The 18,901-nt window shown below is 45.2% G+C and overlaps 1 protein-coding gene across 1 annotated transcript in view; it reads left to right on the top strand.

The window, feature by feature from the left end:
- Window positions 1–17,827, top strand: part of LOC121282305 (wiskott-Aldrich syndrome protein family member 3-like) — a 41,779-nt gene extending 23,952 nt beyond the window's left edge. The window contains exons 6-9 of the mRNA XM_041195966.1: window positions 2,451–2,626; window positions 10,380–10,643; window positions 16,087–16,469; window positions 17,670–17,827. Of these exons, the coding sequence (XP_041051900.1) occupies window positions 2,451–2,626; window positions 10,380–10,643; window positions 16,087–16,469; window positions 17,670–17,827 (981 nt within the window). The remainder of the gene's footprint in view (window positions 1–2,450; window positions 2,627–10,379; window positions 10,644–16,086; window positions 16,470–17,669) is intronic.
- The last annotated feature ends 1,074 nt before the right edge of the window (window positions 17,828–18,901 follow it).

Raw genomic sequence — 18,901 nt, 5'->3', positions numbered from 1 at the left:
AAAGGCCTTGTCAAGGCCATTAAGTCACCAACTGACTAGGATTTTGAGGGGCCCGTGCGAACTTCGGCTCGGCGCACGGGCCCAACGAGCAGGCGGGTAAGTGATTTTTTAACAAACTTCATCCAGTGGCGGGATGAGGTTTGATATCGGATTTTAAAAAGTTTATTAAAGTTTTTTGTGTATTTCATTAACAAGTCCCATCTCACGTGACATTTTCACATGAGGGGGACATGTTAATGATTTTTAAATTTTTTCTGTTTTTAATCTTTCACAGCCTTTCAGCGATCTCCCTGGGGCAGCACTTAGCAAAAGAGCGCACTCTCGCCGTTGGGAAATCCCGGCCCCCTCCCCTCAGCTCGCACAGGGAGTGCATAGCGCTTCCCGTCAGGCGGCATGCTGGGCAGGCCTGTATTGGCCCGCCTAGGTAAAATGGCGGCAGGGCCCATTTCGGCGGCGGCGATCGCTGCCAAGTCGGTTGGGCCCACCTGCCCATCAAGGGCAAAATTCAGCCCATGCAGTTTTATGATGAGCATTGCATAACAAGATCCCCTGAGCCACCATGTTGCCAGTGCCCAGTGCATGTGGAACATGCCTCTTTCAGTAGCCCGCTCCTTTGCAATCTTTACTGGGACGGTTATCGTGCAGTTGATCCCAGTTCTGCCAACTCTCCTGAGGCTGGTACCAGTTGCCTTCACTAGGATCCTTTATCAGAAGAGATCTTTGTGAAAAGAATGTTACAAAAATCGTTTAATGTTAGGTTAAAAAAGACATTTTGTTTTGAAAAATCTGCTTACCTTGTGGACTTGAACCCAATGATCAGGTTTAGGATCCCCACATTTCTAAATTGGTTCTTATCATAGAATGGATACATTACAGAAGAAGGCCTGATTTGTCCATGCTGGCTCTCTGCAACAGCAACTCATCAAGTTCCACTCCCCTGCCTTTTCCCCATACCACTGCAAATATTTTGTCTTTGGATATTTATCCAATTCTCTGTTGAATTGATCTTTCTCAACAGAATGTTTAAGTGGACATAAACGTCAGAAAATTATTTTTAAATTTTGTCCATTTTGTGGCGGATGGGTGCAGGGCAACTGATTGGTTGATGTGTGTATCTAAATGTTACATAACCCTTCTGTCTGTTTTTTTTATAGGCTCCACCCTCCTAACGAATCTTCACCACCCCTCCCCGCCCCCCCCCCACCCCCCCCCCCCCACCCCCAGGCCCGTGACCCACTTTCTCCCAATGTTTCTGCTTCTTTGGTGGCCTGATCCAACTGAGGAGCTGGAACCTTGGCTGATTTTATTTCCCTGCCTAGCTCTGAGATTGAGGCCAATTGTGAGGACACTATTCTGGCAACTTGGCTTGAAAACCAGCTTACTCAGCACAGGCCAGGGATTGAGCCTGAGAATTCTTAGGAAGATTTGCTTTTTAAAAATACTTTGCTTTCCTGAAGGTTTTGTTCCACATGTTTGGTTCCAGGTTTTATCTGATTCACTCTGATGTGAAATTGGCTTGCTTATTCAGGCAGCAAAGTAAATATATTTATTAGCAGAAGTGACTGAATGGAGCAGAACAGCTGCAAGTCTGAATCGCACATTCAATTACCAGAGGGTCTGCTTGGATTAATGTGGGAAGATCAGTGTGGAGAAAACTGTGAGCTTAGAAGATGCAGAGGGTTGTAGGTGTTGCATTTGCAAGCTACTGACATGTGCTCGTAGCTGATAATTTGACACTATTAATCAGAAATCAGGAACTGTAAGACTGGTGATCAACCTTACTCAGTGGAACGTTAATTATCACAAATGATGAGACAGTTTTCTTGTGAATGGGGAATAACTAAAAGTGTTAGTGCAATTTGCAGAGAAAGCTAGGTACACAAAACAATGATGTAAAAATTTCTTTAAAAAGTTGTTGGCATAACATTTTATCGTTGGTACTATAATACTTTTAAATTCATTCACCTAAAGTGGAGGTCTCGGGTCTTTAGATTTTATGGCATCTTCCAGTTGCATTAGAAATATGAAGGGCACCACATTTTTGTCTGCCACCTGCTGAACGACAGGAGTACAGCATGTAAACTATGAAAGTACACCTGCCACATAAATGCAACATATAATGCATCATAAAACCCATGTTCATTTCTGAATAAATCATCACTTTTTTATTCCAAACAGAATAGACAATGTGCTCGTGCAACAGGAAGCTCCAAGACCCTACAAGCAGCACTCAAATTCCCAATAAATTTAGATGCATCTGATGCATCCTCACTTAGCTAAGTTTTCACCCAAATAAAACTTTCTTCAGGTTAGAACGATTAGTGCTGTCTTTTTCCTTCCCTGTGTCTCTTCATGCAAATCCAACTTGTAGAGGTGAAATGTTCGCCTGGCAACCAGTGCTGAGACTGAGTTGTGTAACATTTTCTGAACTTTAACTTCTTCCCCCTTAGGAACAGAAGCTGGTGGAAGATGCTACTCGTGAGGTGAAGAAGGTTCGTAAAGCTCGAACCCGACGGCCAGAGTGGGATGTGATGGGGCGCGATAAAGAGTTTAGAGCTGATCACAGGTTTTCTTCATCACCCTACCACGCAGCATCTTCTGAAGGATCAGTGTCGCCAGATACCAGGTACAAATTTTCCAGCTTAAACTTTGCTGAACAGGAACTCCCTGCTGTCCTTGGATTATGTTTGATGAATTTCTACAGCGGATGGTATTAACCCCGAAATTATGTTTGCACAGTTAACTTCAGTGTATTACAGTTTCTCACCCTGGTAGCCTAGGAAATGTTTGTGCCAAATTTACTACCCCTCCTAGTTTGGTGCCTCAACAAGTTTGATCATTTACCATTTGGTTTTTGAATCCAGGCCATTTCTATGTATCAGAAACAGCAGAGGTCCCAACATTGCACTTGGGCACACACTGGATTTGCACTCAGCCCTCACCACTCTTCCCAGATATAACACCTCAGTGAGAACTTGATGTTTCGTACTCTTCAGCCAGGCTTTTATCCTTTGTCAAGTTATCCTGAATGCCTACAGCTTTTGAGTTGAACTAAATAGTCTTTTGTGTGGAACTTCATTTAAAAAAAAAATTGAGCTACATAATGTAATGAAAATTACCACAGTTCCTTTCAGTTGTCAGTTCGTTGACATTGAGGAGGTCTCTCTGGCCCATGATATCACTGGAAAGTTGATAAAATGTGGAAGAAATGAAATGATGAGTTCACCAATGTCTACAGGAACATAGATGAAATGAGTAAATGGCCCCTTAGTTGGTAAAAGTATTTGCATCAATACAAAAGAACTATACTGACTCTATAGCTTTGTAGCACTGTTACCACATGGCCACACTGTGTTGGTAGCAATTATCGGAAATACAATTGTACGCAAGGTAAAGAATAGATTTCCAGTGTGAAAACCGGCTTCATCTGACAAGGATACATTTTCTTCCTTGATTTATTCAAGATGGTTAGCATGGCATTCCCAAAAGATTTAAAGTCAAGTATGCAGATGTAGTGCCCATAGCTGAAAATGAGAGTAAACTAGAGAAAGCAGTGAATAGGCAGGCTGTTGTAAGCACCAGTATGGATTGAAAGAAGATTCTAAGGAAATAAAATCAAGAGTAAATAAGAATCAATCAATATATACAAATATATAAATAAATTTAGAGAGGATCAAGCAAATCAACATATTTTTCTTTCAGAGATACTGAGTCACACATCATTTAGAAGAGATGAGCACTAGAGTAGCAAGAATGGCAAATGAGATTTGGAAGGATAAAATTATAATTTGAGATTTCTGGAAATTATTGTAGGGGGCAGCTGCATGGTATTTCCCATTCCCATACTGACAGTGACCACCTGCTGGCAGGTACAAGGGTCAGGAACTCACTATGCATATTTAGAGAGATCAATTTCATGAAATCCACAAGATCAGATCATTGTGACCTTGTCAAGAACTAAGTTCACCATGCTGCAATCCAGTTGCTTCAACATACAGATTGGAAAATTGACCTTTGTATGACCAGCAGTTCTCCAGAGACATCAAAGTATGGACATTGAAAACTACAAGAGACATTATGGTCCCTTGGGATATGATATGAAATGATCCACAGAATTCCATGGAAGAGTAATAATTGGGTATTTGAAAGGATAACAATTAGACATGTGAGAGCAATTACCCATTACTTTATGGCCAGAATTTTCTCATTGGCGTGTGCGGGCAGGCCCTGCATGCCAACACGTAAAATGGCATGCCGTCACAATATTTAGGTGGGTGGGCATAAGATGTTCTCCGATGCGTGCCCGCCATTAATTAATCACCCGCTTAAGGCCCTTGAGGCAGTAATTGTCTGTTATTTTTCGGAGCCCGTGCGGTCTTCAGGACGTCACACTGCCGCAACAGGCAGGCGGGTAGGCCACATTTGTATAAACCCCATCCACGGGCGGGGTAAGAAGGGTGAGTGGGGTCACGAGGGCTTTTGTCAGATATTTAATTGTGACTGTTACTGATACTTGCCTGTGTGAGCAGGAATACTTCAAACCTCTTCACAGTTGCTTGGACAGGACTAACAGCCTTCAGGTCAGGACTCTGCAGTAAAGATCATTTCTGGGGCCTATAGGTTTCAGGAAGCTTTCCCTTAGTCTGGGAATGGGAGTTGTGGTATCCACTGGAGCTACCTTCCCTGAGGAAGAAGGGAGGGCCAGAAGGGGGAGGAGGCCACAAGTGCACATTCAGTCTCCAGGGGAGTCATTGTTGGGAGGAGAGGCGCAGGCATAAGGGGCACAGGGCCAAGAGGTAAACCAAGGTGGAAGGTGCTGCAGAAGATGCCATTATCCTGCTGCCAGGGTATACAGGCGGCGAAGCAGCTACCTCAATATGTCTGAGGTCCAGGGCCGAAGGGGACTCCATCTCTCAAGGGAGACAGTCACCTCCATCTGTCAGATGATCAGCCCTGAGATCTGCGCCAACTGTGTAGTTGGGCACCCCAGGCCAGTGGCGCTGAAGGTCATGGCTGCCCTCAACTTCTATGCCTCCGGCTCTTTCCAGGGCTCGGTGGGTTATCTTTGCGGTGTCTCCCAATCAGCTGTCCACACTTGTGTGGACATCTATTCAGATGTGCTTTAACTTTCATCCACTACTGCCGGGATGAGGCCAGTCAGGCAGAGCGAGCCAGAGGCTTTGCAACGATTGCTGGCTTCCTCCGTGTCCAGGGTACTATCGACTGCACACATGTGGCCATCAAGGCGCCAGCAGGTGAGCCCGGTGCCTTCGTCAACAGGAAGGACTTCCATTCCTTGAACGTGCGGATAGTGTGTGATCACAGGATGCTGAATCTACAAGTCTGTGCAAGGTACCCAGGCAGCTCCCATGATGCCTACATCCTCAGACACTCCCAGGTGCCGGAGCTCTTCAGTGCTCCAGCCCAGCTGGATGGATGGCTGCTGAGTGACAAGGGCTATCCCCTCAGAAGTGGCTCATGACGCCTCTCCACCATCCAAGAACAGAGCTGAGCAGCGCTACCATAGGAGTCACGCCTCCACAAGGGCTGTGGTGGAGAGAACCATTGGTCTTCTCAAGGTCTTCCGATGCCTGGACCGTTCCTGGGGCGCATTCCAGTACCCCCCAGAAAGTGTGTCGGTGATAGTGGTTGCATGCTGTGCTCTCCACAAGCTTGCTCTGGAAAGGGTGGATGCAGTGGACGAAGAAGATGTAGTTGCAGTGGCTGCGGGTGCACACGAGTCCAGCAGAGAGTCTGAGGATGAGCACGCAAAGGGAAATGCTGAGGGGGTAGGCACTGACTCGGGCATATTCCAGGGAGGCAGAGACACTTGGGAGGCTTTAATCCAATGAACCTTCAGCTAGCCCACCACAGATGGACCTCCAACACAAGCCTGTGCTGCAGGTTCCACGCTCGATACCTGAGTGCAAAATCTGCCTGGATAGGAACATTAACTAAGGGCCTTGTGAATAAAGCTCAATGGCACACAACGTACTCATAACATCATGGGTAACCATCCACCTGCAGAAGAAAGGAGTCACCCTGAGCCATGCTTACATATCAAAATTTAATGATTTAACAAATGAAGTTCAGAAAAAATTTTTTTATAAGGTGTTGCACGTCGCACCAAGTGGTCATGAACTAATAGCGGGGCAACATTAAAGCACCAGTGAGAAACGCGTGGTGTGCCTAAGGTGCCTTAATTTTACACTAATGGGTGCTACATCCACATGCTCCCCCCTCGCTGGTACTGGCATAGAGACAGCCTGCTCACTCTGCTGTCCTGATGGCCTCGATGACCTTGGCGGCCGTCCTCTGGCCCGTGGAGCATTTAATGGCACCCCCTGGGAGGGAGCGGCCAGTTCCACAGCTGGCATCTCCCCAATTGCTGTAGCCACATTGGATGCCACGGTCACTGGCAGAGGGGCTGAGGAGCTGCTGCCCTCATCTGGAGCGCCCTGAGAGGAGCCCGCAGGGACGACAGGCAACTGCTGTGCCGACGTGAGGTCGCTTTGGACCTCCCTGCTCACCGTAGAAAAACGGGCACCGACCTGGGATACTTGGTGCCTAAACCATTTCCCACACTGGCACTGACCAGCTGAGGTCAATGCCGCTGTGAGGGCTTGCAGGTCTGTGCGCATTCCCAGTAACCCCTGATTGCTGTCCTGGAGGAGGCTCTCCATGAGAGTCACCGCACTCTCCATGGAGGAAGCATAGGGCTCGGCCATGAGGCTCATTGCATTGCTGATGCTCTGCGTGGTCTCCTCCAGCATGGAGACCATGCCGCGCCTCATGTATCTCTGCCAGATCCTCCCGCACAGCCTGCTGGACTTCAGCATTTGCTGCCTCACGGATGACTCCAGAGGCACATCATCAGCTACCGATTGAGCATGTGCCTGGTCTCCTGCAGTCCTCTGACTGCTGGCGTCATGGGCACTTTCTTTCTCTGCCCGCACCTCAAGCGAGTGTGAAGTATCCTCACTGCTGTGCCCCAGGACACTAGCCAATGATTTAATTCCCACCGAGCTGCTAGTATCTGCGCTGATGCCTGCCTGGCAGGGACGGTATGATGCTGGTGAGTCAAAATGTTCAGGGCCCTCAGGTGTGAGAGAGAACACATGTTGCAAACTTCAATCACTGAGCATTCAGCAGTACCATGGCTGCTGGGACACACATGGTGACCTCAGTGCTCAGCAAACATACCTCCCCATGGCACCTAAGCCTCATTGACATCGCTGGACCTGGGCGCATGGCGTGTCTCCAGATCCATGGCCTGCTGCTCGAATGGAGTCACGATGGCCAACTGGGCCTGGCCTCCACCAGTCCACATCCACTCGGTGGAATTGTGTGCAGCCTTCTCCTGAAAAGGAGAGAAGAACATTGATTAGTCCGGCCTGTACCTGGATTCCCATTGCATTCCTGCCACCCCAGCCAGAGTGGGACATTGAAGGGCTCCAGTGCTTTGTCACCCGCAGCTGGCACACACTCACACAAAGAAGCCAGTGCTGACCCCACCCCGGTTGCCCATATGTTGCCTCCATCACGTTTGGCACCACACGGTCTAACTTTGCTAAGCAAGGAGGCACAAGCACGTGGAATGCAAAGGCCAGCAGATAGATTGGTGCCCCGCCACCTGGAAGCTCCCCTCACAGCACGTTAGCACCTTAACTTTGACATGCTTTGCAGTTCCAGCACTGCGCCTAGGAGCAGATCCTTAAGTTTGCCCCCGAATCTATACTCTGGTTGTCAGTGTCAGACATGCTGTGGGTGCAGAACCCATCTCAGCACCACCCTCTCAGGGTGAACTAGGCATGGGCAATATCTGCTGGCCCACCCAGTGAGGGAAACATGCCAGGAAGGATTCAATGTTGTAACTGCACTCAGTTGTTGGGCTGGGGGGGTGGGGGAGGGTGCACCTTGCGGGGAAAAGGCTGTCAGCTGCATTAAGTGACCTCAGCCAACATGGTACTCACTCTTCCTGAGCACAGGAGGTCGTTGACTCTCATGCGGCACTGGACCCACTGGACCCACGTGCGTTGCACCACATCATGGGAGCTCACTGTCTTGGCCACCTGCTCCCAGGCAGGTTTGGTCAGGTGAGGGGTGGGTGCCTCCGCCTCCTGTCCCTCAGAAGCAGGACCTTCCGCCACACTGCCACTTCCTCCAGGAGGGCAGCTAGGCACACATCCAAAAACCAAGGGGCACACTGCTCCACTGCCCTATCCTCCAGCCTGGCCTGCTCCACTGCCCTACCCTCCGGCCTGGCCTGCTCCACTGCCCTACCCTCAGGCCTGGCCTGCTCCACTGCCCTATCCTCCGGCCTGGCCTGCTCCACTACCCTACCCTGCGGCCTGGCCTGCTCCGCTGCCCTATCCTCCAGCCTGGCCTGCTCCACTGCCCTACTCTCCAGCCTGGCCTGCTCTGCTGCCCTACTCTCCAGCCTGGCCTGCTCTGCTGCCCTACCCTCCAGCCTGGCCTGCTCCGCTGCCCTACCCTCCGGCCTGGCATGCTCCACTGCCCTACCCTCCAGCCTGGCCTGCTCTGCTGCCCTACCCTCCAGCCTGGCCTGCTCCGCTGCCCTACCCTCCAGCCTGGCCTGCTCTGCTGCCCTACCCTCCAGCCTGGCCTGCTCTGCTGCTGTACCTTCCGGCCTGGCCTGCTCCACTGCCCTACCCTCAGGCCTGGGCTGCTCCACTGCCCTACCCTCCAGCCTGGCCTGCTCCACTGCCCTACCCTCCGGCCTGGCCTGCTCTTTCCAAGGCTGCCAGTGCTTCATTTAAACAGGCCGCTGGGTCGCCATTGGACCCAGTGGTCATTGCACTCCTGCTGCTGCCCGCCCACTCCTGCTTCCCTTGGGAGTCGCGCATTATTCCGGGCAGGCATTAATTGGCCCGCTTAAAATGGTGGTGCGGACCTGATTGTGGGCGGCCATCGGGTCCACGCCCGCCCGCGTCCCCTTCCACTCGGCCCGCCCGACACGGGGATAATTCTCCCCTATGTGCATAGCCAAGGAGAGGGAGACTGCGTAAGCAAGATCATTATTCTGGGACAAACATAATAGGAAGACCCAGATGACTTGAAACTATAAGGAACAGGACAGAATGACAATAACAGTAGCAGTTGCAACAGCTCAAAATGAGCAACAAAAGTGCAGAAACGTCAAACAGCCCTATTTGTCTTATATGGACATGCAAACATACGAATTAGGAGCAGGAGTAGGTTAGTAGTTACTGTTAGATTTTTTGAGAAGGGAATATTGAAGATCATTTAAATTGCTTAGCTTGAATTTGTGTGATTTTGCAAGTGTTCATGGAGAAGATAATGCCCCAGACCATAGACTTCTAATCACCTAGGTAGTGAGAAGATCAGGTTATATGACGGTAAGAAACCTGGAAAGAAATTTTTAAAAAATTTGTCGAGAAATTGTCTCACGTAGCGCAGAATTTAGCATTGCTACAGAAGCCATGCGCCATGCTCTGTGTGACCCCTGTGCTGCCAAGGAGATAGGATAGAGGCTATGGAGAGGGGTTGGGTTTTGAGACTGGCAGCATTGCTAGGTGTATGAGGGTGAGGTGGAGTGTCTGGTTGTTAGGCATGAGTTCTGAGTTCCAAGGAGCACTGCTGGATGTGTGAACAGGGTGTGGTGCATTGAGCAGGGTGTGAGATTGGCGATGTGGTGTATATTTATTCTTTCACGGGATGTGGGCATTGCTGGCTATCCAGCATTTATTGCCCTTCCCTAATTGCCCTTGAGATGTCAGGTGAAGATATATTAACAACCTTGAACACCAGTGTGAGGTCATTAGACTTGTGTGACACTGGTTCCAGGTCCTCAGGTCTAGGCTCTGGGAGTTGACTTCCCAGTCACCTATTCTCACTCCCTTCTGAGGGTGGTCATTCAGGGTCTCCTGAACCCCTGTGGAACCATGGAAGCTCTGGTCCGGCCCACCTGAATCACTAAATCTGCAATACTGCATCCATCAATTTGGAACCCTCTATCTGTGCTGGCGTCCACCTTGCAATAATTTACATTGAAGGAATATTTATGTGCACCCTCCCTTTCTGGTACAGCCTACCATTAAGATGAGCAGGCTAGAAGCGCCTTGTGTTGACAACTAACACTGCCAGTCTCCTCTGCTGTGCGCAGAGACTGCAGGCAGCTTGGAGGAGCAACAGTAGTGCAGAAATCACTCGAGTCAAAGCTACAATTATGCAGGTGAAGTGGCTGTATGATAACTGCGTGGTTCTCTCCTCAATCTGCATGAGTGCAAACAAGTGGTGAGGAGCGAGCCCCGTATCCAAAAACCAGAGCAACCCAACTTTTAGCCCATTGTTTTATTCTCAAGATAAATTGCATTTTCTTTTATTTTTCTTTACAGGTCCTATATATCTGATGTCGGGGAGCTTTCATTTCCGGCTAGTCCCAACCATCCAGTTCAACAGTCAGCAGTCTCCATTTCCTACGTAGTACCTGATAACAAAGAGCTTTTATCAGCTGTAACCCAAGCACAGGATCGTGCATACAGACTGCCTGCCGCAAATGTTAGGCAAACCTCACTTACCAGAGCACAGCAGCCTCACCTGACGCAACCTGCTGAGGCTACTCTCAATGGGCCAAGACCCCAACTTGTTAAAGAATACAGGTAAATGCAACTGTGCTGACTATTGGATTGTAAAGGTTAATACTAGAGAAATGTGAATAGCTAAAAGCTAGTTGAAAGGAAAGATTACTTTACACTTCTGACTTTGCTGTTTGCTTGATATTGTTTCCCCTTTTGATGAGAATTGATCACTTTTAGCCAGCTGTATAGCCTTATACTATTTAGCAAGTCAGGAAGAGATGCTAAGCAGATGATGCTAAGATTAAATTGCATTTTCCCAACTACAAGGCACTGCATCCAGTCTTGTTAAACGTGGACGTGTTCCAGGGGAAATATATTTAGATCAGTTAAAGAGATGCTTAATTATTGCAGGTGCCCTTTACATTGTGCCAAAATGTAGGACACCATGTTGTAAAAGCTCAAACAGGCAATGTCTGATTTTTGGGCACTAAACAATCTCCTAACTTTGCAATATGGCAGGCAAGAAATGAGTTAAAAGGCCTTAAGATTGGAAATGCCCAAACCTGAACAATGCTTTTCTTGTCCCCACTTTCAAAAAACATTATTCACTGCACCCTCCAACAGCCCCCTCCACCTTCCAATGAAAACAGATTTTTTCCTGATGGACACCCCACCCTCCCCTAAACCAAAGGACTTCAATTACCCCAATGGACATTGATTTTTCACTACCCCCATAACCCTAATTACCACCAAGTTCGCCTCTTTTTTATTATTTCACGGATTTAGATATCACTGGCTAGGTTAGCATTTTTATTGCCCATCCCATCTGATCACGAATGATTTCCACCCTCCCAATTGCAGCTCTCTAGCTGCCTGAGTTGCTTGCAGTCCCCTTTCCTAGTCAGCCTCTTCCTCACTTAACCTGAGACCCGCTGAGAGGCCAGCAGCAACTCGATCATCCATCGCGCTTCACCATTGAGTGGCCTGTTACCCTCTACAGCTTACCAGCCCCATGAAAATGAGACGTTAGACCCAAAATCATGGTACCTTGGCCCTCACTATTTTGCATTGGGATTGACCTCTGCACTCCTCTCATGTTCAAAACTGGGTGCACCTGAATTTCTAGACCCTGATTTCTTAGGCTCAAATAGACCCAGGGACTTTTACATAGATTAATCCCATCAACTGTTTTCTTGTTACATTCTTCAGTCACTTCTCTTTCAAGAATTGTCCCTTGAACTCATTTATGTCTTTTGTTTCTGTGGCCTTCTCTGGTAATGTAGTCCATTTTTAAGGCAAGATCTGTTGTTATTTAGGCAGCAACATTTTATTCTTAAATGGCTTCTCTTAGAAACCTGAAGCCTTTTATCTTACCAGTTGTTGTTCAGGCACCATATCCTGAAGCATATGAAAGTAGTCAGAAAACCCAAATTAATACAGGATCAAATTTAATGGTGAAGGAGAGCAATGCCAGTGCACATTTTCATATTTCCTCATTCTTATTTTACGGTATGCTATGAATTGCCTTAAATATTAAACTCTGACCATGGTGCTGAAAGTAGCTTCAGTGAGATCAAGCACTGTGCATTAGGTCACATGCAGGATTTGCAACACAGTCTTTGATTGTTTTTTATATAATAACCTGCTGTTCCCTAATGTCCTAGAGTGAGCCTGAAAGTAGTCAGTCACATCTTTGTCTATGCCAGTCTCAGGTCTGCCACTAAGAATCCATAGGAATGGGGCAGACTGAATCAGCTAGCTGACTTTCCTCCCTTCCTTCAGGCAATGCCCTCCATACTGCTTGATGCTACCCTATGATAACAAGCTTGAGTTCTGGAACTCATGTTGCAGAGAATACTAGGATAAACCAAATCCTACCACCCATTGGTGGAGAGTGTTGCACGTTAATACACTGGGTCATCCAGATATAATGTGATTGCTTCAAAAGTTTTTTTTAGGTTTATACTCAGCATAGACCAGTTTCAGGAACCCCAGCATTAGGATTAACCTCTCCTAAGTCAGGTCAGCTATAGTTAAATGCAGAGTTAATTTCCTTTTGTTCTGCTGCAACAACATAAGAGTACCCTTACTGCACCAATCCACACCAGCATCCACTGGCAATTCAGAACTAAATTACCAGCTGTCATTGAGTTAGGGGAAGCTTTATGCTGATTTTAAAACAGTGGTTTGAGACTTCCCAAATTTATTTGAACTGAAATCTTTACAGCCATCAGCCTAGCAAGCCACACAGTTGTCAGAGTTGCTAGAAATAGGTAATAAATTTCACCTTGCACACTACCCTAAAAGATATGAAAAATATAGATTTTTTAAGTTTGAGTGCAGGTAGAAAATGCTATAAAAAGGCAGTGAGCTGAGTCATTGACATGAGATTGCCAGTTTAAAATTATCACTAAGAGAGTCATTAGAGAAGTGAGGAAAAATTTATTCTCAGAGTTGTTGGTGTGTGTCGTGCTTCATCACAAAAAGTGGTTGGTGGTTGAAATGGAGACTGTTATATCTTTTAAGAGAAAATTGGATAAATATTTGAAGCAGAGTAAAATGAAAGGTTATAGGGAGAGAATAGGACAATAAGAACATTTTTGGATTGCTTTAACAAAGATCCAGCATGAACACTGACCTCCAAATGACCTCCTCCTTTGTTGGGAACATCTATGGTTCCATAGATTTTCTTAGAGACTGCTTTACCAGTGGGGGAAAAAGAAAGGTTTGTGTGATGACCTTTGACCCAGAACAGTACAGTAAGGAAAATTTGGAATTTCTTTAAAATGTCTGTGGTAGTTGTAATTGTTTTCAAAGAATGCCCGAAAAGGAGTTTTAAGAGTTTGGCATCAATTGTAAAGGGATCAATTGTAATTTTCTTGAATAATAAGAAATACTGGTCCATGTGAACTGGTGACCCTTGATCTGAAAGCAGTACCAACGGAAAGGAAGCATATGAAAGTCATGTAGCAAGACACAAAGGAGAGCTGACGTAGAGGGGAGACCTTAAAAGCCACATTTATAAGGAGCTGTGTGTCTGTAATACAGTTAAACAGGACAGAAAACTGAAGGCTAGGTTAGAGCAGGGATTGCGAATCGGACAATTTTACTGCTGCTGCTTCAGTTTTGCCAGAATTAACCAGACTGTTTAACAGGGTTTATTAAAGGGATAATATAATGGAGCCTTTGGGGAATCTTTGCCATAAAACCAATTATGAATCTAGCTAAGGAGGTTCTGCAGGAGTGTGCCGTTTGGGTAATGAGTGTCTCCGGGGACCTTGAATGGAATACAGCTGCCGGTGAATGTGACTCGAGGGCTGAATCGATTTAGTGGGAAAATGAGATCCTGCAAAACAGATGCCGTATTAGAGAATTTTGGAACTGCACGTGGTGCCACATGTTTGTGGGGAGTGATGCAGGTTGTTACGACCCCTATAGAGACTGAGAACTTTTAAAGGGAAATTCAAACTTCAAAAGAATGATGTCAAGATTTCATATTTTAAAACTTTTATTGTAATAAATGACCACAGAGCACTGTTGACTAAGCATTATTTTCTTTTTGTAGACCACTTATACTTTAAACTACAGAAAATAGATTCCCTGTTTAACTTTTAGCACTACTGAAAATCTCCCGCTACGGTTATACGTTACACTGTTGCTCAAGTGGACAATTCATCCTCCAGGAACCTGTCTAAAATTATTCTCAGCTCCTGGTGAATTGCTTCCTTCTGACTTTCCTAGTTGAGTGACTTCTGATTTCAGAACTGACTTTTACTGTGAGGGTTACACTGTAGACATTTTCCCGGTGAACCTTTTAGCTTCCTTTATATCCTCACGAGCACTGTGGGCTGAATTTTACCCCCATCGGAGGGGAAGTTGATGGTTGGGTGTGTGCGGGCGTGCTTCCGATCAGCGGCTCCCGATAGGAGGCTTGGTGCCATTTTACGTGGGTGGGCCAATTAAGGCCTGCCCAGCGTGACGTCCACAGAGAAGCGCTATGCGTTCCCTTTGCAGGCGGTGGGGGGGGGGATTCCTAAAATCAAAAGTGCGCTCTTTCACACATGCGCATGAAAGAACGCACTCATCTCCCTGAGGCTAAGTATCACATGAGTTGGGACATGTTCGTAATTTCCAAAAAAACTTTATTAAAATCTTTAAAACTCTACATGAAACCTCACCCTGCCCGTGGATGAGGTTTTATGTTTTTTCTATTCCCCGCCGGGGCTCCTGGCCTGCCCGCCAACCTTAAGGTTGGACGGGCAGGTCCACTAATGACTTTACTTGATCTGTCAATGGCCTCAATTGGTCGGTGGGCATGCGCAGCTGATTTTGCTGTGCTCCTGTCTTCCTGAAAATTTAAATGGGGCGCGGTGACGTTGGGAGTTCCGCCAATGTCACCGCACGTCATTTTACGCGTCGGCGAGCGGGCCTTACTCGCTGACAGTAAAATCCAGCCCTGTATCTTCAACCTTGAGCACAAGCTCCCACCCATATTCTGTGCGATGAATAATAGAATCAGCATTTTCTGTTTCAGGTGCAAGATTGGCTGCCTCTATCTCATGCTCTCTGCCTCTCATATGGCTGCAGATCACCCAAAAACAGACTTGCTGTCTGTCTGTGAAGTATTCATTGATTTTGTAGGGAAGCCTTCAACCTGATCCTAAAAATGGCTTCCTCTGCCCTTTTCCCCATGGCGATGTGAAACACGTTAGCCTTGCATGTAGGTAGAATTGCTATTAGCTATCTTTGATCCCAACTCCCTTTCCTCTTAAAAGTAAATGGACAGTCCCAGCACAACTGTTTACTGTCCAATACTGATAACATTTTTCTGGGATTTTGGGAGACTCAGAGTTTACTCACGGTATACTCAGAGACTGCTGCCGTTGTCTCTTAAGGGTACATATCTTGCACCTACTTTTCAGTAAAATAATCCAAGGCTTCCTTTGATCCCTGGCAATCAAGCCAGCCAGGCTTGCTATCAAGAAGACTGCAGAACAGACCACATAATCCCTTCATGCACCCTAAATTTAAAGCTACAGTCCCAAAGTATAATAGTTTTATTAACCTCATATCTGTACGCAAATGCTTGTAATTGTATAATATGTATCTTTATTGTATCAGCTACTTGAAGTAAAACATATGTTTTTATTTGAAGTGTCATTTGCCTGTTAATTCATGTTTAATTTGCATTGATTTTGGTTTGTATTCAAGTAAAAGTTACAAAAAGTGAAATTTTGGTGATTTTTTTCATTTGGGGGTCATTTGAGTAAATTTAGTTATTTTAATTTAAGGTTCCTGCATGGAGATCATAAAATTTGTAATAGTATTCCTGTTTCAAAATAAAGAAAACTTAAGTTAAACTTTATGTGAGAAACAATTTTTTTGCAACCAGTGAAATATCCTTTTTATTTCTTTCATTTATTTCTTGTAATCTCTTCTGCCTAATCCACTGTAACACACTGTGTCTATGATGTCTGGGTATCAAGTGAGTGTTGACTAATATTTCCCATGTTTCTTTTTACAGTGCACAGCCAGTGCAGTTGTCAGAATACTATACACCACCCGCCCCTGCTCCTCCTCCTCCACCCCCTCCCCTTATTCCATCAGCCCAAACTGCATTTGACAGTCCTATTTCTGCACCTCCCCCTCTTGCACTCAGTTCTGTGGCAGCTGTAGGCCGCACTTATACCCCTTCACCTCCCCCACCTGTGCCCCCATTATCATATACCCCTCCCCCTCCTGGTCCTCCTGCTGCACCCCCTCCTCCTCCACCTGGCCCACCTCTTTTGGTCCCATCTCCACTACACTCTGCCTCACCACCCTCTGCAGTTGAAATAAAGAAAGCCCAAGCAACTCCAGTGCCAATCAGTGATGCTCGAAGTGACCTACTTGCTGCTATTCGAAGAGGTGAGTGGTCTTTCATTTCAGCTAAATTATGAAGTTGGGATGGCTCAAATGGTAGTTTGACAAGAGTCAGGTCACCCCCGCTTCCTCCAGGCCATAGCTAAAGTTCAGGGCAGTGCACTATTTGGTGTTTTTACTCAATGAGACCATTTTTTGCATTTTTATTTTAAAATCACAGCCCAATATAATTATTAACTTTGACATTCTTTGCTTTGTTTCTGTTTGGATTTTAACATTTTAGTTTAAACGGTGAGCTTGGACTGTATTATCAAAGAAAACACCTTGGAGTTACTGAACCTGACAGCTCAGTTCTTCTATGCCAACACTGATGGATGCCCTCCTTAACCCCAGGACCTGTGAACCATTGATTTCATTTGAACTGTTGGATATTTCTCCCTGGGCAGCTATTTTGAAAGCAGTTTGCCCATATAAGAAGTATCTTTCTGGCTCTGAGCTAGAGATAAGCAGCTTCAAACTGGTCTGCAACAAGAGAAAACATGCCAATTCCATTCTTATAGAGCATTTTACTGATCAAAGCCTTGGTTTGTTTCAGCTGAATTTGATACATGTTGTCATCTGAGTTGGAAGGTCAAGGATTAATATGTGTCATAGCATAATCTTGCATTTACTTTAACAGATTATGAATTTTTAAGAACAGGTCTCTCATTTTGATTCATCTTAACACCATCTGTCTGCTTTTTAACCATATCCCTCAAGCTCTTCTCATTTGAGAGTTTCATGTAGTTGCTTTTTGAATTAATTTATAGTATCTATAAAGTGGACTTCCCTAGGAATTTTCTCTGTAATTCTATTACAATTTTTATGTCAAAATCTACCCCAACCTCCCTTTTTCTTCCTAAGTTCTTTATTTTTAACTGATTTTTTTCTTGTTAAAGGGCCCTTTACTATAGTGAACAATTTGCCTGAATGATATTTGTGAATTCTTTTCATAGCCTTGAAAACTTAAAATGAGCAATTTGAAGTTTGTTTTCCAAACAAAACAAACCCAGCTTCCTTAACATTTCCTCATAATTTAAATCCAGAATCATCTTCACTCTTGCTATATTATAATGATCAATCATTCTTAAGCTTATGCCATATTGCTTTTTTTTCATGTGTTTGCAGCAAAATGCCCCCTTTAAAATTGCAGAAGTATGAATTATCGATAGAATCCTTATAATCAGAACTTATTGTCCATTGCAGGAATTCAGCTTCGAAAAGTGCAAGAACAACGAGAGCAAGAAGCAAAAAAGGAGCCCGTTGGAAATGATGTGGCAACCATTCTGTCCCGTCGGATTGCAGTGGAGTACAGCGAGTCTGATGATGACTCAGAACTGGATGAGAACGAGTGGTCTGATTAACAAGTTAATTCAGTAACTCCTATGGAATGACCCAGCCCACAAGGTTTTTTTTTGTTTTTCATGGAGTGGTTGGTAACTGCAGTTATGTTTACATGTTTTTAGTTGATGCATCAGTTCACCTACACCCAAGCAAAGCACACGTTAAAGTATGTAAAATAAATCATGTTGTACATCTGGTGTAAGATGCCACATGTTTTTTATGAGCATGGCTTCAATTCTTCTCCTTGATTTAGATTATGCTTCTGTGAACAGGTCGTAAGGTTGTGTATTTCGAATGACCATACACATCCAATAATATGTGGTATATTTGAAAGAAGTGTTTATACCTAATCACTGGCTGAAGCCAGTGTTTAGGATTTCTTTTGGTTGACCTAAAATCTATGTAACACCAAAAAAGTGAGATCTCTCTGTATTTCAGACTTTGATTATTAATACTCTGCCTCCTCCTAAAAGAGTACATTTATAGCATAAACATGAAAGGCGTTTTTTCTGTAGTTGATTATAAAGAATAATTGGTAAATATTAGAGATTCTAATCTATAAATCAGTATTCCTTGGTCCTGATGGTATTAATTGATGTTCTACATTCCAAGGTTGCTATTTTCTGAGGTTATAGGTCAACAACATTATAGTCACTGACAATCTAGAGGTAACTTCACTTTGCACTTCACTGTATGATTATGAGTAATACCTGATGTTGTTCAGTTAATTTTGAGAGTAATCTGTCAATGGGATCAGATAATCAATGTGAATCACTTGCATTTTTCTCTAGTTTACTGCCTTGCAGTCAAAGGGAGATATTTATATGTGTATTTGTTGGTATATTTGACAAAATGTCAGTTAAAAGTAAATGATTGAAGGGCACCAAAATGTTTGTGTTTTAAGACTAAGATCCCAGAAAATGACCTCTTAAGAGTCAGTTGCTCAATTTGACACATCAATAGTGATAGTATAAAAGGGCATTGCAACCAGGCTGGTGAAAATAGAATCACCTGTATAGTGCAATGTTTGGTATTAGTCTCTTGTTAAACAGAAGCCAGGTTTGCAAATGGTGGCAGAGTAGCATATGCCTGCA

The sequence above is a fragment of the Carcharodon carcharias genome, chromosome 9, assembly GCF_017639515.1.
Source record: "Carcharodon carcharias isolate sCarCar2 chromosome 9, sCarCar2.pri, whole genome shotgun sequence".
NCBI classification, from domain to species: domain Eukaryota; kingdom Metazoa; phylum Chordata; class Chondrichthyes; order Lamniformes; family Lamnidae; genus Carcharodon; species Carcharodon carcharias.
This window is presented reverse-complemented; position numbering and strand designations above follow the sequence as displayed.